Consider the following 26,547-nt stretch of genomic DNA (forward strand, 5'->3'; position numbering starts at 1 on the left):
AATTTTTTTTTTTAAAATAAGAGTGGTTGACAAGATGTTTTAAAAAAGTTTTTTAAAAAAATAAAAAATAAAAAACTTGTTTGAATGAAAGAATTTGTATTATTTTTAAAAGCAATGTCTTACTTTTAATTTATAAAAATTTTATAAATTTAATTTAAAATAATATGAAATCAAATTCAAGTTAAATCTTATTAAAAAATAAAAATTAAATCTACAATTATGAATGAATTAAAAATAAATAATTTTTTTTAATTATGAAACAATTTTTTTTATTATAGTGAAACAAAAATTATTATAGGATAAAAATAATTTTAATATTCATTTTCAATACAAGTCAAACAAGTATTTTAATTAATTAATTATATATTTTTTAAATTTCTTGTTTGATCATGCTTTCTTATGTTTTTTTTTTTTTTGAGAAATTGTTTTTAAATTAAAGAACCAAATTTTTTTTTAAATGTTTTATAAAAATAAAGATATTTGACAAGTTGTTTTTATAAAAGGATTTTAAAAATAAAAAACAAAAAGACTTGTTTGGATAATTTTTTTTAAATTTGTTTTGATTTTGTAAAAATATTTTAAATTCAATTTATATAATATTAATTAATTAAATTTAATTGAAGTGTTATTGAAAATGAAAATAATTTTGTAATTACAAATAAATTAAAAAATATATAGTTTTTAGTAAAATAAAATAGTAATATTATAATAAAATTATAAATTATATTTTTAATTGAAAATATATTATTTTATTATAAGTTAGAAAAAATGATATTTTATTATATTAACAAATTTATGGTATTAATGAGTTTATTATTTAAGTTTTAAATTGTTTTTAAAAATTAACGGAGTTGTTAACAAATTCAACGCTTTAATTGTGTTTGTTTTTATGGTTGAATAGAAAAAGTCAAAATATTTGACTTTTTCTATTCAACTAAAAGTACTTTGTTGATATTAATCAATAAGTTTAGTTTAATAATATTAGTTGATGTCTATTAATTATTTTTAATTAAATAAAAATGGTTAAAATATTTTTATTTTTTTTTATTTAGTCAAAAACCAAATATCACCTTTTAATTTGGAGTTAATTTGTGAAAAAAATTAACTATTTCAAAAAAAAAAATTTAAATTAATTTCTGTTTTTAAAAACAGAAAACTATTTTTAAAAACTCAGGTTATAAGATTTTTATTGAATTCGCTATGATCCATTCATATGGTACTAAAAATAAAATGATTAAAATGATATAATTAGTCAAGTAAAAAAACTTGCCACGTCAACAAATCGTAGTAGTAGCACGCAAGAAGAAGGGTAATTTAGTAAATCAAGTTACCATCACCTCTGCCGATTCCCTGCTGTTTGATTCAGCCTCTCCAGAGCCCAGACAACTGAACCCAATTAGTGTTTGTGATTTCATCCTCAAGAACCTTCCCTTTTTCAATCGGCCACCTTTTCTTGCCTTCCAAACAAGCCTTTTTATTCCTTTTAGACAGAAAACTTGGCACTAACAGCAAGGAGCCACTCCACGGGGATTGGACTCCATTTATTTCAGTTTCGAACAATCGCCTATCCTCGGATTCGCTATTTCAGCTTGGAGAGTGTTTCCGGATAGAGAGCTGAGAGGGAGGAGACTGGGGGTTTATGGTGATCAGGTCTGATGAATCAACTGTTTTGACTAATCATTCCACTGTTCAGATTTCTTGATTACCTGGTTTCCTTGTCTAACTGTTTCAACCTGTTGACGATGCTCGACTCTTTGTTTCTCGACGTTACTCCGCCGGTGCATGCACTGTGTTTCCTTTCTGAATATAAAGTTCTGAATGGAAATTTTGAGGAAATTAGGGTTTCCAATGATGAGATTGGATCTGTAACTGTTGGAACCTATGGTCAAAATCTTGAATTGCTATTTCGGGATACCCTAATTCCCTGTTTTCGGTATAAAGATAAAGATAAAGATTTTCAGTTCAGTTTCAAAGCAAAGGTCTACATTTAATCTCTGTTTTGATCTTCTTTAGCTATGGATGTTGACGAGCATGGTAACAAACGGGTGTTTCAACGACTTGGGGCTTCGAATGATAGTGGCAAACAACAAAAGGTTTGTTACCGTTGGAGGGCAGGCAGGTGCAACAAGTTCCCCTGTCCGTACCTACACAGAGAATTACCAGCTCCTCCTCCCGAACAATACCAACCATTCATAAGCAATGGATCATCGTCCAAACGGCCGAATCAAGGAGTACATGACGATCGCAGCTTTTCTGGTGCACGAAGAAGCCCTAATTTAATCCTGCGTGGGGGCGAGTTCATGGCGGTGGTGCAGGCAATAGAGCTCCAGGTAGTGGCGCGGGCAATAGAGATTGAGAAGCTTTGTAATTATTGGCTTCAAGGAAATTGTAGTTATGGGGATAAGTGCAATTTTTTGCATTCTTGGAGTATTGGTGATTGTTTCTCGAGTTTGACACTGCTTGAAGGGCATTAGAAAGTAATCAATTTGTTTGAATTTTGGTTATATTTGGAGTTCTTGTGCATTTGAATGGATGGGCTGATCGAGGTTTAGTGGACAGGTCGTCAGTGGGATTGCTTAGCCATCTGGGTCTGATAAGCTATATACTGGTAGCAAAGATGAGACTGTGAGGATTTGGGACCGTCAATCTGGTCAGGTTGTTATTATTATTATTTGTTTTTGTGGTGAATTGGTGTTTTTACTGTTTATTTCTTAATGCTTTGGTTAGTTGCTGGAAAAGCGGAGGAATACATAAGAAAACATGCCTTGGAATTGGTATATGATGATATTTAGAATTAAAAAAAATTAAAGCACTATTATATTTATTTTTACACCGACTAACAATTTTTAATAATGTTATATCTTAAAAATAATTTACACCAAGCAATATTTTTAATAACAATTTATACACCAAGAATAAATAATGTTTTCTATCCAAAAAAGAGCAGAACATGTGTTTGGCAGTGCATTTCATAAAGTTGCTTGCACTTTCATTTGAGGTGACAGTGTGAAACAACATGAGATGATGTATTTGGAAAATGGTGTTTTCTTTCAACATTTGACTTTGGAGAATGAAAGCCATCATAAAAAATGGGTTTTGGGACCTTGAAGTAAATGGACCTAAAGTTTAGAATATTGGAATTGTAGTTTTTGAGACTTGAGGGGAAAAAATACCTCCCTTGTCCTATAGATATATGAATATTATATTGGTTAGCATGAAGTTTTAATTTTGAGTAGTGTTGAAAATTGAGAAATTGCAAAGGGGTTTTTTGTGGTCAGGGGGTTAGGGAGTATAAGCAAGACCATCTCGTTAGTTGGTACTTAGTGTGTAAGTCTAAGGGGGAAGGGGGATTAGGGTTTAGGAAGATTTATGTAAGGAATTGTGCTCTATTAGGGAAACGACTATGGAGGCTTCCTAAGGAAAGTTTGTTCTTTGGGACACATGTGAATGGGTAGGATGTCAACACTATAGCTAGGTGGTCACATCGTTGTCTTTGGAAGGCCATTGCATAGGTCTTTCAAGATTTTTCTAGATACACTTAGTTGGTGGTGGGGGATGAGATAAGAATTTCTTTTTTGGGAAGACTTGTGGTGGGGGGATCAACCTTTCTGTTCTTAATTCCTAGATCTATTCAGAATTGTCACAATTAAAAACCTTACTATTTCATTAGTTCTTGGGTCCACTAATTCTTTCTCTTGGAATCTAAACTTACGTCACAATCTTTTGGATTTTGAGATAGAATATCTTGAAAGACTCATGTCCTCTCTTTCACATTTGCACTTATCTCCATCTGGTCCTATTTGAAAGCTTGATCCCTATTTTCTTCAGGTTTATTTATGGTAAAGTCGTTCTTTTCAATCCTATCCAACCATATTGATCCAATTCCATTATTCCCTATTGATTTTGTTTGGAAATCGCAAGCCTCATTTAAGGTCAAATCTTTTGCTCGGTTAGTGGCACTCAAGAAGGTAAACACTAATGACAAGCTACAACTAAGAAGATCCTGCAAAGTCCTTAGTCCTGATGTTTGTTTGTTGTGTATGGAGAATGGTGAAATGATAGATCATATCTTCTTATATTGTCCATTGAGTTTAGGACTATGGCATAGACTATTCAACTTGGCTCATATGGATTGGTTTCCTCTTAGGAGTATTGTGACATGATGATTGTCTCATATAAGGGATTGAGAAATACCAGTAGAGGCAAGGTGTTGTGGCAGTTCACTTGTCTTGCTTTGATGTGGGTTATGTGGCGGGAAAGAAATGCTATGATTTTTTAGGACAAGGTGAGAACTTTAGAGGGTCTTTGGGAGATAATTTATTTCTTAGCCTCATTTTGGGATTCTTGCACCACAACTTTTAAGGGTATTCCCCTTAATTTGATCCAACTTGATTAGATGTTGGTGTGTAGTTCCAAGGGTGTGGGCTAGCAAGGATAGATTATTTTTGTGTATTCCCACATGGGACATGGTTTGTGGAACCTCATTGTCGTATAGATTTACTTGAACTGTGGAGGTTCCTACTTTCTTTTTGTGTAGATTTTGGAGGATTTCTCATCTGTCTATTGTACTTATTTTACTTAACTTAATATACTATATTGTTGTTTCTCATAAAAAAAAGAATGAAGTTTTAATTTTTTTTAGCAATAAAGGAAGTTTTATGTTTTGTTTTCCTTTCTTTTTTTGTTGGCAAACAAGCTGTCCTTAGTTTTGTATCTTATGGCCTTTCTTTGTTTTTTCTTTTCTTTTGTAGTCCACTGGTGTGGTTAATCTTGGTGGAGAAGTTGGCTGTATGATTAGTGAGGGCCCATGGTTGTTTGTGGGTATACCAAATGTTGTTAAGGTGGGTTTGAATGCAAAATCTCCTCCCTTTTGCTCTTATTATATATACTATAGTATTATCACTACCATTTTTGTTGTTTTTTTGTTTTTTGATAGGAAACACGAAAGAATATAACTATAGAAATAAACAGTACTATTGTTTTTTCTTTTGCTATCACTACTATGTTTCATTGCACCTTGTTCTTATAGGATTAGCAACTTGAATATAGCAGTACCAAGCAGATGATATCTTGCCTCACTGGACAATTTATGATGATATTGCAGGCATGGCACACTCAAAATAACACTGAATTGAGTCTCAGTGGACCCATTGGACAAGTTTATGCATTGGTTTTTGGTAATGATTTGCTCTTTGCTGGTGTACAGGTAATTCTTTTGACTACAAGCCGATTATTCTTATTGTCATATAAATTTCATGTGTAGGTTCCATAATAGGTTAGCCTGCACCATATTGAGTCTCTTGGCTTTGGCTTTTAGGTGGTTAAGAAGAACCATATGTTTGCATGGTTCATGTGATTTTAATTTTTAACCATGTCATCAAGGGATAGAATTGTGATAATTGATGTTTTATAAGTACTCACTGTTAAGGCAAGTGCATGCATTGACATTTTCATGAGTATTTCATGCACTCTTGATTTGGGTTGAGTCTGCTTGTGTTGATCTTTCGAACACCGTGCTCAAGCTCAGCTCTTAGAAAACTTTGAAGGCTTTCCAAGTCTTGAAGGCCTCAAGGATGCTTTGTCATTTGAATCCCCGAATTGAATACTTTGTTTGTGCGTTTAGCTTGGATATGATTTTTAGCTTGGGGACAACACTTTGTCGATGTTGGGCTTTGTGGATTGGTTAGGCTCTAGGTAGGGCGCGTTTGCTGGTTTTTGTGTTTTCATGCCTCCTCTTGGGTATTGTGGCTTCTTTGTATACATCATGTATACCTTTTTTTCATGTATAATACATCTTATTTACCTATCAAAAATAAATAAATGATTTTTTGCTTTTCTTTTCTCTGGCTGTACTTTATTTGTAAACTCATGCATGACTTATTGGTAAGCTTGAGTTGAGGCCTTAGGGCTAGGATCAAAACCTTTGGCAGTATTTGTGTTGTATTTTTGTTATGGTTGTTGAGCCTTCTTAATTGGGTAGGCTAGGAGGGCCAGGTTGATTGGTCTAGTCTGGTCAACCAAGCTGTGCAGCTTGCCTTTCGGGTCAAGTGGGTAGGGTCAACCTGTTTTGGAGCTCTACTGTGCTTTAAAGTGTTATCATTAAGACTTATCAATTCACAAAGTCCTTTAGACTTGGGGTCTATCTTAAGGTTAATGCACTGAAATTTACTTCGCTTTTTGTGGTGTGGAAGAGGCTTTTTGAGAGACTTGAGCAGGTTACTAATATTTTGAGATAGCAAAATTCCAATTAGAGTCCTCAAATATATTGTCTGAGAAATTGTTAAGGAATTCCTTTCTTGCACTGACAATGGATTGATTGGCAACGCTAAAGTTGAAAGAAGCTTAGAGGAGCATTTCATGAACTAAAAAGCAATGAGAGATTTCAAAATCTTGAATGCTTGTTTAGGTTTTTGGGGAGCCTTGGTAGCCAAGTGAGTGTTGCAACAGTGTAGGTGAATTGGTTAAGATTCTTGTGTCTTCACTATTATCTTTGTGCCTTTTTTTATATTCATATCTCAAAATAGTGAATAATATCTTGGTTGTGTTGGTGTTTTCTCATCGTTGTAAAACTGATGAATACTTGCAAGGTATTTGATAAAATTTCTTAAGGAGAAGATCTTTGATAAATTGATGAAATACATAATTTGCTAAAGAATTTGGAAAATCCATTCTCCTCTAGAAAATTATTTTTATTTTTGATGGGCAAATTAGAAATATATAACTGAATCCCCCCTTGGTCATTCTTGAGTATAACTGGGATAGTTTCACTTATTGTGCCAATGTGATATAGTTTGGTTTGCAGTTATATGATGTATGCTCTAAAATTATGATGATCATGAACACATTCAATTTTTGGCTGGCTCTTAGGTTGAAACACGGGGAATAAAATTGTTGCCTGTTTACGTCCACTGGATTCACTCCATCCCTCACATTCCCCTTGCTCTCATGAAAACATGCTCATACACAAAAGCAGGAATAACCACAAGGAAGAATAATGTGGTGTTTGTTTTTTTACTTAATTCTAAGAGAAAGTTACGCTATGTTAATAAGTAAATTAGTTGTGAATATAACCTAAAATTTGATTATCTAATCCTTAAAATAGTTTGATAAGTTTCATAAGTTACAATTAAGTTTTTGGAGGTAAAATATATTTGGATTTAAAATTAGAGTAGTTGGAAATTGATGTAAATCCTAATTGGGGAGTATTGTTACATTTACATGTGAATTGTATTCATTTACTTATCACAAGACCGTTAATGCATCCATTATTGCATGTGATTTGGCTTGTTTTTTGAAAATTTTTGAAGGAGAAAAATATAAATTCTAAAAAATTTCTGAGGGAGAATCATTCTAATCAATTCATTTCAAGTTGTAAAAAACACTTATTCACATGTATGCTACCCAACCATTGTCCACATGGGAGACCAAGGCTTGATTTTTGGGTTCTCCTTTCCTTTCATTTTGTAAGAGTGTAGACCAAATTTTGTGAGTGTTGGCCCTTTGTTCACCAGTCAAATATCAAGGTAAAATCTTCCAAAATCCTGATAAACCCTAAACCTAAGGGTGGTGGAAAAATCATAGAAAATGCTGACAAACCCAAAATAAACCTAAAAGTAGTAAAAAATGTTGAAAAACATACTTAATTCCTATCTATGTTGAAAAACATACTTAATTCCTATCTATATATCATGTCGAGGTTCACAAATACATAATATTTCTTTGAAATATCATTAAATATTAACAATACTTTCGTTCTTGATGATGATCACTTTTAAGGAGAAAGTTGATTAAAGTTGATTAAAGTTGAAATTAAAGCATAGAGGAAAACTATGGTTTCGAAAAAGGCAAACTCTTTGGTTTACCATTAATAAAAGGTTCAACCATGATGGAGCATTGTGATAAAAAAAAATAAGGATTCCTATGGTTGAGTTAGATTGTGTTGAGTTTGCTTATCGACAAAGTGAGACAAAATATGATATTAATAATATAATTATTGATTGTTTATTTAAAAGAGTGTAAACGTGCTACAAGATGCATTTGATATGTGAGAATATGAATGAAAATAGTATAAAACTAGAGGTGAATCATAATCTAAATGTAATAATGAACAAAAATGGAATTGATTTCCTATTCCAACATTCAAAACGTAACCTTAATGTAATGCAAAATAACTTGATCCATTTTCCTTCTAATTTTTGTATGTAATGTACTTGTTCTCTAAATAGTGTAGAAACTAAAGTTTTTTGTATTCATTTCTAAGAGCTATGTAATATACTTGTGTTCTAAATAGTGTAGAAAATAATTTTTTTTTTTGGAACCATTTCGAAGAGCAAAGAAATGACAAATTTACACTGTACTATGGTTTTTGAAAAGATGGTTGATCATAAAGAGAATTAAATACAAGTTTTTAATGATAAAAGGTTTTGAGTTCCCTAGTACAAGTCGTGTTGTTGTTTGTAAGTAATGTGGTTTTCTAGACTGATAAGTGATGGAATTATAGCTCTTATAATATTAATAAAGTATTTTTAATTTATTTTTTAAACCATGATACTTGGAGAAAAATGTAGGCTTATGTTCAAAGTTGCAAAAATAGAAAGCTAATCATTGAAGATGGGATGGGAGTGGTAACTACAAGATTACCATATGTACATCCAATGGCTCATGAAAGGCTTATAACTTGTGCATGACTGAACAACAAGATGATCATAAGTACGAAAGTCATTCAAGTAACAAATAATACTCGAGTTTGTCTTTAGGGCTGAATCTAACAACTCATTGTGGGCTCATCCCATCAAGGAGAGTTGACTGGCCTAGTCCATAACCATTTAGGTTCTTGGTCAATGTTTAAACCTATCCATTACCCTCATTTTCTTGCTCAATTGCCTTTGATAGGTGAAAGTAAGAGGAAAAAGTTGGTGTGGGATATGTGGCATTATAAGGGAAGCACTACCAAGATGATTATAGGCTTTATGCTTATCAATTGAAGAGAGGGAGATGAGAGAAAAGGGGAAGGAGGGGGAGAGAGAGAGAGGGGGGATACTAGTTCTTTTAGGTAAATGCTCAATATTCAAGTAGGCCGACAAAGTCGATCATGATCAAGTGCTTTTTGGGTCATCTCAGACCTTACGGTTGACGTTTATCCCTAAAATATTTCAAGTTGTTTTTTTTCATAGAAAGGATTTACTTGTTACTAATATTGTCTAACCTCTATTCTTCTTTAGATCTCTTGTTTTACTTCGATAATATCATAAATTGGGTCAATAGAGAGGAAATTAATGCATTTCCATACTATTAAGTAAGTGAAATAGATCTTATTCCTATCTCCTCTTTTTCTCTCGCCTTTCTTATGTCATTATTCCCAGGTCATCCATTAAAAACATCTAATGTCATTTGGGTTATGCAATTCCGATAAACCTCTTATTTATTTTTTCTCCTTTCTTCTTTTACTTTAACTTCAAGTGCAAGGGTCATTTCCAATTGGGGGTGTCAACTTCATAGTGAGCCCTTTTATTACTTGTAGGGACCCTTATCTCTTCATGTTGTTGCTTTTGATAGTGTTTGCTTCCCTTTTTTTGCTCTCCTTTTGCTTCCTTACGCTTCCTTTTGGGTGTTGTTTGTTTATTTATTTATTTATTTTTAATTCTTTTATTCTTTTTTGTTTTTAATAATGGCCTCTATCATTGTTTGTGCCTTATTTCAAACTTTAATATGTATTATGTCATTGGAACAATGATGTAGTGTCAAAGATTGCCAAGGTTAGGGTTGATCATTTTGACACAACTCATACACAACATGAATTTTAGGGCAACTTTTATTTTAGTCCCTCAAGTTTATCTTCTTCTTCATTTCTTTTTTCTTTTTCTTTTGTTTTTATTCTCACCAAATGATTCAAATGTCACTTAAATTAATGTACTCTTTCTTTTATGATTGATATACTTTTTTTTTTCTCCTCTTTGGATTGGATATGCGAATTGCAATGTTTAGGGTTTGATTTAGAACTTTAAGGTTTTATTTGGGTAGTGTATTTAATTAATATTTTGGGAAGTGTATTAATAGATTTTATAAAATGGGTACTAACTAATATTAGTTGTAAAAAATATTATCATTTAATATTATTTAGTAATTTTAATTAGTGATAATATAAGATTAATTTAAATTAAAATTAATTAGGTTTTATATATAAAATTTGAAGAAATTTAATTTATAACATTATTTTAGAAAGTGTACGAAGATTAAAAAGAAATTTTAGAAAATGTATAAAGATTTATTAAAAGCAGTTTATTTTTAATTATTTTGTGGGATAAGCAAGTTATATTCAATCCATAGCACAAGAAAAGGGAAAAGCAGCAAAGAACTTGACAAGGCCATGAGCTGCTTCTAAGCCATGAAATTTTTTACGAGGCCAAACAAGGCCTTAGCTTTGGAGGAATCAAAGAGCTCTATCACATGGTAATCTCCTCTCACGAACTCTGCTTCCACCTCTACCCCATTTGCCTTTAACATATCGACGAACTCCACCTGGCGGTCATGCAACAAATCTCCCTCACAGCCCGTCACCAACAACTTCCACCCCACCCGTCCGATCTTTGAACAGTGTTCTGAGGCTTTCTTAGCCATCGGATTGCTATACTCGTGATCGCGGTCAACGCCCTCTGGCAGTGATAATTGCCACGCCAGATCAGTAGCACATAGAGGCAGTACACCGTTTTTTTCCAACCTCACCTCTGACCCAGTTCTCTGGATCCCACCAAAAAATGGATGGTGCAAGATAAGCCCTCCGATCTTCAACGGCTCAAGATCTCCTACTGAATCCGCCACGCGTATGCCCGTGAAGTACGCTAGGTTTGCTCCCGCACTGCTACCCATGAGAAAACACCGCGACACGTCAGCATGCTCTGACACCCAAACCTCTCCGCTGCTCTTGATCCAGTGCAGCGCCTCCACTCCGTCCTCGTAGGCTGCCGGAAGCCGATGCTCAGGCGCCAGCCTGTACTCCACGGAGACGACGACGGCACCGATCTCCGCTGCCATGTGAGCGCAGTGATCATGAAAAACGGTGTCAGCGGCGCTGCAGATCACGAAACCGCCGCCGTGGAAGTAAACGATGAGGGGCAGCTTTCTTGCAGCTCCAGCAGCAGGAGGGGAAGTATCCCGTTCTTCTCGGGGCAGGAAAACCCTGACCCAAATGTTCTTATCTGGGTTGATGGTAACATCTTTGGAGAGCACTGGGATGCGGGTAGTGTGATCAGGTGATGCAGCGGTAGTCGGTAAGATGATGGGCCTGGTGACGGAGCCGTCGGGGTTGTTGATCATCTTGAGATAGTCATTGAAGTTGACGGTGGGTTTAGGTATTGCAGGGTAATCTGACATGTTGATCGCTGTAATATTTATGGTGGTCTGGTCATGAGTGCAAGTATAGTCACTACTAGATATTTATACCGAAGAGTAAAGGGGAGACTGGATAGTTCTGATAAGGATACAATCAAGTTGAGAAAGTCAAGGGAGAAAATCAAGGGATTTTCAAGTTTGAATATTTTGGAATATTTGTAGTTATACCATTTATTTGTATAGTTACTCAATTTATTTTGTTTCCTATTTCTTTGTAATAAGTTTCCTATTTTCGTGCTCATGCAATCTGTATATATACTAACCATATCAATGAGAATCACAAGCAATAATTCTTCAATTTCTCTCTTCCAAAAAACCTTTAAGTTCCACTTGGAATACCATAGCTTATCACCTCCACGTCCCTCTTAGAAAAGTTTTACTTCCAAGTCGGATTTTTGATTAGAATACCAAAGTTTTAAAAAATAATTCCAAATTTATCATAATTTGCATGACTATCATACCATGTTTCATATATCTTCTTAATTCATTCTAAATTTTATTAATTATTTGGCAAGATGTCTTAAATAATATTGTAAAATTTCAAATTAAAAGTAGGGAAAATTACCCAATAGGGTGGGATGGGTCGATGATTAGAAATTGTGGTCTCTTCTAATAATTCTTGATGATGACTTTAATAAGCTTAAATACCAAAACTGTCTTTCAACTAAAACTTTTAAAATTCAAAGTATTTAAATTTGTTATGACATTTATAGTGCATGGGTCCCACATTTATTCTAATTATTGATATTCAAATTTTAAATCAAAATTTTGAATTTAACCCTTATAATTATATATAATTTTTTATTTAAATTTATTATTTAAAACAAAAATACTTTTAAAAAATATTTTCAAAATATCATTTATTGTTTTTTTTTACATTTTTTTTATTTTTATTCTAATTTTTAATTTTATTAAGAAAAAAATAAGTTTTATAATTATATAATAAAAATGATGCTTTATATATATATATATATATATTATAATTTTAAATTAATAAATTATGTTTTTATATTAAATTCAAGGAAGATAAAATATTTAATTTTTCACTCAGATTATCTAAAAAGAATAAGAAAATGATGAAGAAGATTTAATCATTTTTTTTATTTTTATAATAAAATAATTTTTAAAAATTCATATGATTTTTTTTTTCCTTTGCATAGTGTTTTTTTTTTTTCATATATAATTTTTTTTCTCAATGCATCCAGTGGATGATGTTAATATATTTGATATGTTGAATATTAATAAGGTATAAAAAATTATTTTCAAAATTATTACTTTTATTATAAAATACGGGTACAACGAAAACATGTTATAATTATAATATAAATACACTAACATTATAATACATCACAATAAAACCTAATTAGGAAATTTTTGAAATTTTTTATAAAAATGATAATTTTGTATGATCATACCATATTTCACAACATACCTATATCATAAATAATTTATGAAACCAAATGAAATACTAATTTGAATTCACGAAACTCGTAGTTTTTTTTTTATATTTTTATATATATAAATTATTAAATAATTTTAATACACTAGATAAATGTTAATATATTGATATGATGTGTTAATAAATAAACATTTTTAGAATTATTACTTTTGTAATGAAATATAGGTACGACATAAATGCATTATACTTACAATATAAATACATTATCATTACAATATATTACACCATAATTTAATTTATTTTTATTTAATTTTTTCATGAGCCATATTACCTAATGAATAATTGTGAGTTATTCCATTTAATAGGTGTGTGTTAGTAAATTGAATATTTATATATTATTTAATTGATGATTGCTCATAAAAAATAATTATTCATTATATTATGGTAACAAAATTTGTAATTGTATGTTACATATATAAAACGATATAATAATTTTGGGATATGGTTTTTATTTATGAGATATTGAAAATTATTGTTTTACAAGGTTCTTTAAAAAATCTCAATTTTTTTTTAAAAAATAGCAAATTTTTAAATAATAACTTGATTATTCAAAAGTGAACAACAATTTTTTCAGGCTGAAAAATGTAGGGTTGTTTACCAATCAACCTGTACTTACCATCATGTATGAGCCCCACATCATTGGCAATCTCAAATTTATTTATAAATAATATAGAAAACATATTAAAGGGTAAAATTGTCCTCTAAAAATCTTTGAGATGAGTGAGCCTTCCTAGTAATTATTTTTTTCAGCCTACCCTATTAGGTAATTCTCCCGAAAATTAAAGTTTTACTTCCAAGTCGGACTTTTGATAAGAGTACGACAGTTTTAAAAAATAATTCCTAAATTACAGTAATAGAAAAAATAATTCCAAATTTATCGTAGTTTTATCCAAATAAGAGAGAGAAAATAAATTATAAGTGAAAAATCGTTTCTTCAAAAGACGATTTTAAAAAAATTATAAAAAAAATCGTCTTTCCAAGACACAATTTCAAAAATTTAAGAAGTGGGGAAATAAATGAAATGAGAAATCATCTCTTGAAAAGATGATTTTCACAAAAATAAAAAAAATAAAAATTAAGAAGTGAGAAATTGCATGTCTCTTCAAAAGATGATTTAAAAATAAAAATAAAAATAAAACCAAGTGAGAAATCGTTTAAGAGACGATTTCCACACAAAACTAAGAAATCCTAAAAAAAGCCAAGTAGGCAGAATAAAAGCGAGAAATTCTCTCTTGAAAAAAAAAACAAAAAAAAAACCTTAAAAAATCCACTTTTTTCATTCTTTATTCTATTTATACAATAATACAATTATTATAAATATATATTATAAAATTAATTAATTTTATTTACTAAATTTAATATATAAATAATATACTAAATTTAATATAAGATAAATAATATTTATATATTATTTTTTTACTTTCACTTTGGAATTAAAAAAAAAAAAAACTTTATCAATTTTCTATGAAAATTGAGTTTAAAAAAATTGACATAAGAAATTGTGTCTTCAAGAGACGATTTAAAAAAAAAAAAAAAAACTTTAAAAATCTATTTTTCCATTCCCTATTATACTTATACAATAATACAATTATTAAAAATATATATTATCAAATTAATTAATTTTATTTACTAAATTTAATTTATAAATAGTATACTAAATTTAACATAAGATAAATAATATTTATCTATTATTTTTTTTCTTTCACTTTGGAATTAAAAAAATAAAAAAATTACTATCAATTTTATGTGAAAAATGAGTTTAAAAAACAAATCTATTATTAATTTATTAAATAATTATTTACAAAATAAATAATTTTGTTTTGTTAAATTTTAAAATTAATTTTATTATATAAATTTTAAGATTAAAAATATTAATCTTTTAAGTTAAAATTTCACTATAAAATGAATAAAATATAAAAAAATAAGTTAAATAATTTTAATTGTTCTTAATCTTCAATTTTTCTTTAAATTAATTCAATTAATTACAACTAATAAAATTAATTTAGTTTGATATTTTTTTTATTTACAAGATAAATAATATTTATCTATTTTTTTGTTTATGAGAAAATGATTTTATAAAAAACAAATTTGTTATTAATTTATGAAATAATTATTTATAAAATAAATAATCTTATTTTGTTTTAGTAGTAGTCATGTTTATAAGGTGGGTGGTGGGAGAAGGACAAGACAACTGCATCATCTGTTAAATGACATTTCTTTCTACCAAGCTTCTTCTATGCAGTAATTCCCCTTCATCGAATTGGATCCATCCATTTGTTCTACATTCTGTTGCTGCAGTTGTTGTTTTTGTTGCCATTTGTATCGAAGAGACGATTTCCAATTGCTTAATTCTTTTTTTTTTTTTGGTGGTTTTTTTTTTTATTGGTGGAAATCCTCTCTTCAAGAGACGATTTCTAACTTCTTATTTTATTGGTGGAAACTGTTTCTTCTAGAGATGATTTCTCATTTTTAGTAATTTGGAAAGACAATTTTTTTTTTTTGAAAGGTCATAAATCATCTTTTGAAGAGACGATTTAAAAAAAAAAAACATATCATTCCCTCCTATCTAGCAAAAACTATCGTAGATTGAGAATTATTTTCCCCACTATGGTAATTTAAGAATTATTTTTTAAAATTGCTGTACTCTTATAAAAAATCCCTTCCAAGTTATCAACACATCGTTTGACCATTTGGGAAAGGTTTTATGAGAGGAATATTGTATTTTATTGTTTTGTAATTGAGAAATATAATTTTATAGTTAGCATATATTCTTATTCAATACATGCCTTTAATTTTATTATACATTTTAAATGATACAAAATCCTAAATAATGAATTAAATTCTTCATATATTTTACATAATTAAGATTTAAACTAACATAATAATAATGAAAATAGAATGAAAATGAAATTGGAGCATAATATTATGTAAAAAAGATGAATCAAAATCTTAAAGAAAGTAAAATTCGGTTGTCATATTAATGATTTTTTATATTCTCGTCTCATCGTAAGAAATAATCACACAATAATGGATATGGATGAAATTAATTTCATATTTCCCATTTTGTATTTCAATATTCCAAATGTGAACTTAAAGTATACTTCATTTATCTTCTTTTTAACCTTTGTGTGTGATATACTTATGCTTAGAAATTAATTAATTAATATTATTATTATTATTATTTTAGGGATGTTTAATAGCAGGAAGAGCAAAGAAATGATAGATTTACACTATAATACATTTTCTAAAGGGTTGGATAATCATAAAGAGAGTTATATGCAAGTTTCTAATGATAAAAGATCACGAGTTCTGAGGTTATACAAGTAGCACTGCTTATAAGTAACAAGGTTTTCTAAATTAGTAAGGGATGAAATTTTAGTTTCTATAATATTAATAATGTTATTAAACAAGTATAAACAAAATGTAAAGGAAGAATAGTATAAATATATAAATTCTTTCAAAAATATCACATAAAAAAAATTAATTAAGAGAACCAATTTCTTACTTGGGGCGTAGGCACCCAAGTTGTAAGATAGCCGAGTAAGCAACCCATCCCAAGCAATGTCAACTTGATGTTGGGTTGGGTTATTTCCTTCTTGTGGAGGAAAACCCAAAACCCAAACATTTAAGGCTTCTTAGGCCTTAATGTATAAAAGAGAAGAAGAAACCGTTTTCTCTTATTTTTCTTCATCTTTGCAGCCCTAGGAGGAGAGTAAGAAGAAAAATGAAGAGAAAGTTAGAGAGAAAAAGAAAAAGAGCCACTGAATTTTTGAAGTTAGAAAGAAGAAAAACGCTGATTTCTTCTCTTCTCTTTACTGCCCAGATTTCATTAAATGGTCGATCCCGCTTCGTGTGTGGTCCGATCGACCTGAAATTTGAAGCAGAGATTTTCAACTCATTGATCTCTAATCTGAACGGTGAAGATCGGATTTGGAGTTCCGAAAGGTTGTTGTTTCAGTCCGTGAACAGTGCATCTTTGTTGTTGAATTTCTTCTCACCCCGGCAGTTCTGATCTTCAGCTTTGATCGAGATTAATCCGTGCTCTGATCGAGATGATTTTTGGTTAGCACATTCTTAACTCATTGATCTTCATTTTGAATGGTCAAGATTGGATTTGGAGTTTGGAACAGTGACTCTATTTTGGTGAGATCTCTCCATTGTTTTATGCAAGTTGTTTTGTATTTGCCAAGATTAATTGTCTTGAGATATGACTGATGTAAACCTCTAGTTTCATCTAGAGAGAATTTTGTAACCCATTGATTATATTAGTGGAGGGTTTAAGTGGCCTAAAGGTCCCGTGGTTTTTACTTCTCACATTTGGGAAGGTTTTCCACGCTAAAAATTGTTGGTGTTCATATTCTTGTTGCATTGGGTGAATTGTTGTTACTCTATTAAATTGATTCTTATTAGGTTTTCACAAGAGGGGATAAAATCTGGTTGTGCATTGTTTGCATTTATCCCATCAAAGTGGTATTAGAGCATTGTGTCACAAGATGCTTCAAATGACTCTCCCCATGGCTTATATAGGAGGTGAGAAGCTTCTAGAGACCCTTGGAGACATCCACACTTAGCCACTAGTGGGAAGAGTGTGGAAGGTTCTAGAAATGCCTAGAAAAGTCCACACAACTCTACACTATGGTAGAAGGCATGAGAAGGGTCCAAAGCTTTCTAGAAAAATCTAGAAGTCTCTTGAATATTCTAGAATAGTGTAGGACATTCTAGAAGTCTCTTGAATATTCTAGAATAGTGTAGGACATTCTAGAATATTCATGAATTGTAAGGAACCCTCCAAGGTTCTAGAGAGTTCCATTGGTGCCTATAAATAGGTGAGGGCCTCATTTGGCCAAGGCACCAAGCAAGTGAGCATCCAAACACTTGTAAAGGTTTCCTTGAGTTAGTGAAAGCTTCCATTCTTTCAAGAGTTGCCTACCAAGCTTCTTAAGCTTTTGAGTCGCGAGTGTCTTAGCCGAGCAAGCTAAGCATTGGGGAGCAAGGCTGACTTAGCAAGATCAAGCGTCTTGGCTTGTCTAAGTGCCGCACGAGCTTAGTGAACGATTAAGTCCGTGACAATTGGTTCAAGATAATTTGTGTCTTGTGTAGAACAATGGAAAGCAATACAAGTAGAATGATCACTCTGAATGGTTCCAATTATCATGTTTGGAAAGGAAAAATGGAAGACTTATTGTATATGAAGGATTATTATTTGCCTGTGTTTGCTTCTGAAAGGCCAGAAAATAAAACTGATGCAGAATGGAATTTACTTCATCGACAGGTTTGCGGTTATATCAGACAGTGGGTAGATGATAATGTTCTCAATCATGTTAGTAAAGAGAAACATGCAAGGAGTCTATGGAATAAGCTCGAACAGTTATATGCTCGAAAGACTGGTAATAATAAATTGTTTCTAATCAAGAAGATGATGAGTTTGAAGTATCAAGATGGAACTCCTATGACAGATCATTTGAATACATTCCAAGGTATTATTAATCAGTTGGCTAGAATGAATATCAAGTTTGAGGAAGAGGTGCAAGGGTTGTGGCTTCTTGGTACATTGCCGGACTCGTGGGAGACGTTTAGAACTTCTTTGTCTAACTCAGCCCCAGATGGTATTATGAATATGGACTTAGTTAAGAGTTGTGTTTAAAATGAAGAAATGAGAAGAAAGTCACAGGGCTCTTCTTCACAGTCAAATGTCCTAGTTACTGAGAAAAGGGGGAGGAGTAAGAGTAAAGGTCCGAAGAATAGAGATAGAAGCAAAAGCAAGACTAACAAGTTTGCCAATGTTGAGTGTCACTACTGCCATTTGAAAGGGCATATAAAAAAATATTGTCATCAATTGAAGAGAGATATGAAACAAGGGAAAGTGAAGGAAAAGAAGAATGACAATGGTGGTGAAGATGATCAAGTTGCCACTACCACTTCAGATTTCCTTATTGTTTATGATAGTGATGTTGTTAATTTTGCTTGCTAGGAAACCAGTTGGGTGATTGACAGTGGTGCCTCCATCCATGCTACACTTCGGAAGGATTTCTTTACATCCTACACATCCGGTGATTTTGGAAGTGTTAGGATGGGTAATGATGGCTCAGCTAAAGCCATTGGTATGGGAGATGTACGTTTGGAGACTAGTAATGGTACTATGTTGACTTTGAAGAATGTTAAACACATTCCGGATATTCGCATGAATTTAATCTCCACAAGAAAGCTTGATGATGAAGGGTTCTGCAACACCTTCCGTGATAGTCAGTGGAATCTCACTAGAGGTTCTATGGTGATAGCAAAAGGAAATAAGAGTTCCTCATTGTATTTGATGCAGGCAAGGGTAATTGATTCCAATATCAATGCAGTGGATGATGATAGTACATTTGAGCTTTGGCACAACAGACTTGGTCACATGAGTGAGAAGGGCTTGATGATTTTGGCTAAGAAGAATCTTCTTTCTGGTATGAAGAAGGGATCTTTGAAGAGGTGTGCTCATTGCTTAGCAGGAAAGCAGACCAGAGTTGCATTTAAAACACTTCACCATACAAGGAAGCCAGGTATGCTTGATTTAGTGTATTCTGATGTGTGTGGCCCTATGAAAACAAAAACACTTAGTGAATCTCTATATTTTGTGACTTTTATAGATGATCATTCAAGAAAGATTTGGGTTTATACCTTGAAAACAAAAGACCAAGTGTTAGACGTGTTTAAGCAGTTTCATGCGCTTGTTGAAAGACAATCTGGTGAAAAGTTGAAATGTATCCGGATTGATAATGGGGGTGAGTATTCTGGTCCTTTTGATGAGTATTGTAGACAATATGGTATTCGACATCAAAAGACACCTCCTAAGACTCCTTAGTTGAATGGGTTGGCTGAGAGAATGAATAGAACACTGGTTGAAAGAGTAAGATGCTTACTTTCGCAGTCACAGTTGCCAAGATCTTTTTGGGGTGAGGCTTTGAATACTGTTGTACATGTTCTCAATCTTACACCATGTGTTCCTTTAGAATTTGATGTTCCGGATAGAATTTGGTCAAATAATGAAATCTCTTATGATCACTTGCGTGTTTTTGGATGCAAGGCTTTTGTGCATATTCCCAAATATGAGAGATCTAAGCTTGATGCTAAGACAAGACCTTGTGTATTTATTGGCTATGATCAGGATGAGCTTGGTTACAGGTTTTATGATCCGGTGCAGAAAAAACTTGTAAGAAGCCGAGATGTTGTGTCTATGGAAGACCATACTATACAGGATATTGAGAAGACTAATCCAATGGAGTCTCAGCATAGTGGTGATTTGATTGATTTAGATCCAGCCCCTCTGACAAATCTTCCTACACAGGTTGAAGATGAAGCACATGATGACCAACATGACATGGGTGATGTTGAAACACCCACACAAGTTGAGGTGGATGATGATGTTCATGAGTAGTCACCAGAAGCAGAGACTCCATCAGATATTCCACTTAGAAGGTCTACCAGAGACCGACATCCTTCCACACGATATTCTGTTGATGACTATGTATTACTAACTGACGGGGGAGAACTTGAAAGTTATGTGGAAGACATGGAAGATGAAAATAAGATGAAGTGGGTTGATGCTATGCAAGATGAGATGGAATCATTGCATGTGAACCATTATTTTGAGCTTGTCAAGTTGCCAAAGGGAAAAAGAGCTTTGAAGAACAGGTGGGTTTACAGAGTGAAGCAAGAAGAACACACTTCACAACCTCATTACAAAGCTAGATTGATCGTCAAAGGGTTCAATCAAAAGAAAGGTAATGATTTTGATGAGATTTTTTCTCCTGTTGTTAAGATGTCATCTATTCGTGTGGTTTTGGGCTTGGCAGCTAGTCTTGATTTGGAGATTCAGCAGATGGATGTTAAGACTGCATTTCTCCATGGTGATTTAGGCAAAGAAATTTATATGGAACAACCAGAGGGTTTCGTACTAAAAGGGAAATAGGATTATGTGTGTAAGCTGAAGAAATGTCTTTATGGCTTGAAGCAAGCACCGAGGTAGTGGTATAAGAAGTTTGAGTCAGTTATGGGAGAGCAAGGCTACCGAAAAACTACTTCTGACCATTGTGTATTTGTGCAGAAATTCTCTGATGATGATTTTGTTATATTGTTGCTCTATGTTGATGATATCTTGATTGTTGGCAGGAATGTTTCAAGAATTGATAACTTGAAGAAGTAGTTAAGCAAATCCTTTGCCATGAAGGATTTAGGGCCAGTAAAGAGAATTCTTGGCATCAGAATTGAGCGGGATAGAGCATCTAAGAAGCTATGTATGTTACAAGAGCAATATATTGAAAAGATGCTTGCAAGGTTTAACATGAGCAAAGCCAAAGTGGTTAGTTCTCCTCTAGCTAGTCACTTTAAGCTAAGCAGCAGACATAACCCTTCTACAGATAAGGAGAAGGAAGACATGAGAAGAGTTTCGTATGCCTCAGCAGTAGGAAGTTTGATGTATGTCATGGTATGTACTAGACCAGACATAGCTTATGCAATTGGTGTTGTCATCCGTTTTTTATCGAATCCAGGAAGACATCATTGGGAAGCAGTCAAGTGGATTATGAGATATTTACGAGGCACTTCTAAGTTGAAACTCACTTTTGGAGGTGGGAAACCAATACTTGTTGGATACACTGATTCAGACATGGCAGGGGATGTGGATAATAGAAGGTCTACTTTAGGCTATTTGATGACATTCTCAGGAGGTACTGTGTCTTGGCAATCGAGACAACAAAAATGTGTTGCACTTTCTACAACAGAGGCAGAGTACATTGCAGCAGCAGAAGCATGTAATGAGTTGTTGTGGATGAAGTGTTTCATGCAAGAGCTCGGGTTTAAACAACAGCGCTATGTGGTATACTGTGATAACCAAAGTGCTATTCACCTCAGTAAGAATTCTACCTATCATGCAAGATCAAAACACATTGATGTGAGGTATCATTGGATGAGAGATGCTCTCAATGACAACTTGTTTGAAATTGAGAAGATACATACAGATAACAATGGCTCGGATATGTTGACAAAGACACTACCAAGGGAAAAGCTTGGAGTTTGTTGTTCCATCGCTGGGATGGTGAGTCCCTCCACATAGTCGGAAAATGGGAGATTTATTGGGTTGGGTTATTTCCTTCTTGTGGAGGAAAGCCTAAAGCCCAAACATTTAAGGCTTCTTAGGCCTTAATGTATAAAAGGGAAGAAGAAACCGTTTTCTCTTTCTCTTCTTCATCTTTCCAGCCCTAGGAGGAGAGTAAGAAGAAAAAGGAAGAGAAAGTTAGAGAGAAAAAGAAAAAGAGCCACTGAATTTTTGAAGTTAGAGAGAAGAAAAACGCTGATTTCTTTTCTTCTCTTTACTATCCAGATTTCATCAAACGACCGATCCCGCTTCGTGTGTGGTCCGATCGACCTGGAATTTGAAGGAGAGATTTTCAACTCATTGATCTCTAATCTAAATGGTGGAGATCAGATTTGGAGTTCCGGAAGGTTGTTGTTTCAGTCCGTGAACAATGCGTCTTTGTTGTTGAATTTCTTCTCACCCGGGCAGTTCTGATCTTCAGCTTTGATCGAGATTAATCCATGGTCTGATCAAGATGATTTTTGGTTAGCACGTTCTTAACTCATTGATCTTCATTTTGAATAGTGGAGATTGGATTTGGAGTTTGGAACAGTGGTGATTTGTGTTCGGGAACAGTGACTTTGTTTTGGTGAGATCTCTCCATTGTTTTATGCAAGTTGTTTTGTATTTTCCAAGACTAATTGTCTTGAGATATGACTGATAAAAACCTCTAGTTTCATCTAGAGAGAATTGTGTAACCCATTGATTATATTAGTGGAGGGTTTAAGTGGCCTAAGGGTCCCGTGGTTTTTACTTCTCACATTTGGGAAGGTTTTCCATGCTAAAAATTGTTGGTGTTCATATTCTTGTTGCATTGGGTGAATTGTTGTTACTCTATTAAATTGATTCCTATTAGGTTCTCACAAGAGGGGATAAAATCTGTTTGTGCATTGTTTGCGTTTATCCCATCACTTGAATGATCCCATTTAACCAAAGCCTACTCGAGTAGTAAGCCGTTATAAATAGATGATTGTTATGCGCTAGTTGACCATTACATGCCATTAGTGGGTTGGCGTTACAAGTTTAAATGCGAATACAAAGAAGGGTCATAATGACTAAAAAAATGTTACAAAATTCAATCTATATAATAGCAAAATGACAAGAATTGAAGGTATGAACAACTAGTCCCTCAAAATTTAGTCCACCAAATCCTGTAAGCTAACTTAGCCATCAGAAAGGTCTGCTTAGAGCACATTTGGACATATCTTTTTTGCAAGATAATAAGAAGTAGGAGGCATTGGGGTAGCTTCCTTGAGGGTTAATATTGAACAAGAACTAACATGTAGATATCATTTGTACAAAGTATGAAGAGCCTTTTATAGACTTCACATAAATGACTTCCATTACTCATATTTAAGTTGAGTAAATGGAAGTTCATAAGTGAAATTTAATGGTGGTCATTCACCACCTCATCTGCAAGCGGACAATTACAATATTAACGTCTTCTTAAAACCTTATGGAAAAAACCTAACAAATAAAAAAAAAACTATTATTATAATTCTTTAAGCTACTTTAGTCTATTAGAATTGTCTCATTAAGACCTTTGTTAATAAAACCAAGTAAGACAAACCCTTGTTAGTTAATTGCAATCGTCAATTCTTCTTTTATCGACAATGAGATAGTCATGATTAGGGCATCTCTCACTTTTGGTTCAAGTCTCTTGTTGGATACATGTTTGGTATCATCAGAGTTGGACTCCATAGACCAAGTGAAGTCTAGGGATAAAATGGTGGATCAGTTTGCGTTTGGTGTGGCAAAGAGGGGTAGGGATGATTTAGATTGATTAGTGTAATGAAAATGGAATCATATTTAGGGCTTTTGATTTTTTTTTTTCTCTATTTAAGGTTTGATTTGGGAAGTACATGAGATTTAAATTTAGCATTTCAGATTGAGGGCAATTTTGATCAATTAGTGTAATGAAAATGGAATCACATTTGGGGCTTTAGATTTTTTCGGTTTGATTTGGAAAGTGCATGAAATTTAAATTCGGCATTTTAGATTTAAGGCTTTGGATTTTTTTTTTCCCTCCCCTTTTGATATGTGAATTGCAAGGTATAGGGTTTGATTTGGAAATTTAAGGTTTGATTTGTTAGTATTTTAATTAATGTTTTGGGAATATTATTAATAGATTTAAAAAAGATATTAATTAACATTGGTTGTAAAAAATATTATCATTTAATATTATTTAGTAATTTTAATTATTTATAATATAAGATTAATTAAAATTACACATTTAATAAAAAAATATGAATTACAATTATATTTAATTAATATTAATTAGGTGAAAGTATATAAAAATTAGAAGAAATTTTAGTATTATTAGTAAGATGATATGATAAAATAAGGTAAGATATAATTATAAAGGTATTTTAGAAAGTGCACAAAAATTTAAAAATAAATTTTAGGAAGCACAAAAAGATTTTAAAAAAATTAGAATTTTAGATTCATATTTTTTATTTTCATTTAAGGTTTGATTTAAAAATATTTAACTATTCTAATTAATGATATTTTGATGTTAATTATGATTAATATATTTAATAAAAATAAATTATAAAATAAATTATGGATAAAATTTTCATTAGAATTAAGGATATTTTAGATATTTTTACGAAATTTAATTAGTGATAATTTGATGATAATTAGAATTGGATTATTTTATAGAAAAGTTAAAAACCGTTTTATAAAATTAGTATTAAACGCACTTTAAAAGCAGTTAAATTTTATTTATTTTATTGGATAAGCGGTTAAATTTTATTTATTTTAATGGATAAGCGTGTTACATTCTTACATTCAATCCAAAAGGTAAAATCAGCAGAGAAGTTGACAAGGCCATAAACTATTTCTAAGCCATGAAATTTTTTACACGGCCAAACAAGGCCTTAGCTTTGGAGGAATCAAAGAGCTCTATCACATGGCAATCTCCCCTCACGAACACTGCTTCCACCTCTATCCCATTTCCCTTTAACATATCAACGAACTCCACCTGGCGGTCATGCAACAAATCTCCCTCACAGCCCGCCACCAAAAATTTCCATCCCACCCGTCCGATCTTTGAACAGTGTTCTGAGGCATTCTTCGCCATCGGATTGCTATACTCGTGATCACGGTCTAAGCCCTCTGGCAGTGCTAATTCCCACATCAAATCAGTAGAACAAAGAGGCAGTACACCGTCATTTTCCAACCTCACCTCTGACCCGCTTCTGTGGATCCCACCAAAAAATGGTTGGTGCAGGATCAGCCCTCTGATCTTCAATGGTTCAAGATCTGCAACCGAATCCGCCACATGTATACCCGCGAAGTACGCTAGGTTTCCTCCAGCGCTGCTTCCCATGAGAAAACAGCGAGACACGTCAGCATATTCCGACACCCAAGCCTCTCCGCTGCTCTTGATCCACTTCAGCGCCTCCACTCCGTCCTCGTAGGCCGCCGGAAGCCGGTGCTCAGGCGCCAGCCTGTACTCCACGGAGACGACTACGGCACCGATCTCCGCCGCCATGAGAGCGCAGAGATCATGAAAAACGGTCGTAGCGGCGCTGCAGATCACGAAACCGCCGCCGTGGAAATAAACGATGAGGGGTAGCTTTCTTGCAGCTCCAGCGGCAGGAGGGGTAGAATCCCGTGCTTCTCGGGGCAGGAAAACCCTGACCCAAATGTTCTTATCTGGGTTGACGGTGATATCTTTGGAGAGCACTGGGATGTGGGTGGTGTGATCAGGTGATGGAGCTGTGGAGGGTAAGGTGACGAGCCTGGTGACGGAGCCGTCGGGGTTGTTGACCATCTTGAGATAGTCATTGAAATTGGGTACTGCAGGGTAATCTGCCATGTTGATCACTGTAATATTTGTGGGTAGTCTGGCAATGAGCTAAAGGATAGTCACTAGACTCACAACTAGATATATTTATAGACTTAAAACCGTGTTTGGAAACCCTAATTTGAAAATCTAATTCATCATCATGGCCTCATACAAAAATACTTTATTATTTTTTTATAAAAATAATAATTTATTTTAAAACATATACTTAATAATTGAAACAATTAAAAATATTTATAAAAAAATAGGTTACTTACAAAGAAAAAATCAGGAGAAAAGACAAATTCATAAATATATTTTGTATTTATACCGAAGAGTAAAGGGGACAGGGATGTGTGCAATCAACTCCCATAATCATTTATTATTATTAAATTGGAAATTAAAAGTATATTTTATAATTTATTGGACTTAGGCTTATCAAAATAATTCTAAAAATAGGTGTACTAACTTTCCACATGAAGCAGCGCAGTGCTAGTCCAAATAATCAGAGGGCCCGATATCCCTTTCGACTCTTCACGGGTTGATTCACTTCACCTATATTTGTCGGCCATTGTTTATGCAACTTGGGGACTGGCCAGCCCCACATTGATTGTTTGTAGCTCATACACTTGCAAGCTAGCAATAGACATAGATATTCAAATACGTACCTCACCAAAACGTCAAGATCGATTTTGTTGGTCATGGTTGTATTGTGTGGAAGGACAAAAGCTAAAAGTACCGTCAATAAGTTCCATTAAAAGTATAGTTTAAAGTGGGATAACCCCAAAGCATACCCTA

The 26,547-nt window shown here is 32.9% G+C and overlaps 2 protein-coding genes and 1 pseudogene across 2 annotated transcripts; 1 reads left to right on the forward strand and 2 right to left on the reverse strand.

The window, feature by feature from the left end:
- The first annotated feature begins 1,326 nt into the window (after positions 1–1,326).
- On the forward strand, positions 1,327–7,278 carry LOC100854290 (zinc finger CCCH domain-containing protein 48-like; annotated as a pseudogene).
- Positions 7,279–10,377: 3,099 nt separating this feature from the next.
- LOC132255307 (carboxylesterase 1-like) lies at positions 10,378–11,370 on the reverse strand. The gene has a single exon (XM_059743391.1). The coding sequence runs from the start codon at positions 11,368–11,370 to the stop codon at positions 10,378–10,380; it is 993 nt and encodes a 330-aa protein (XP_059599374.1).
- Positions 11,371–24,769: 13,399 nt separating this feature from the next.
- LOC132252677 (probable carboxylesterase 120) lies at positions 24,770–25,829 on the reverse strand. Its single transcript, XM_059733599.1, has one exon. It carries the CDS (start codon positions 25,780–25,782, stop codon positions 24,802–24,804), a length of 981 nt encoding a protein of 326 aa, XP_059589582.1. The 5' UTR covers positions 25,783–25,829; the 3' UTR covers positions 24,770–24,801.
- Between the last annotated feature and the right edge of the window lie 718 nt (positions 25,830–26,547).

The sequence above is a fragment of the Vitis vinifera genome, chromosome 16 (assembly GCF_030704535.1).
Source record: "Vitis vinifera cultivar Pinot Noir 40024 chromosome 16, ASM3070453v1".
Classification (NCBI taxonomy): domain Eukaryota; kingdom Viridiplantae; phylum Streptophyta; class Magnoliopsida; order Vitales; family Vitaceae; genus Vitis; species Vitis vinifera.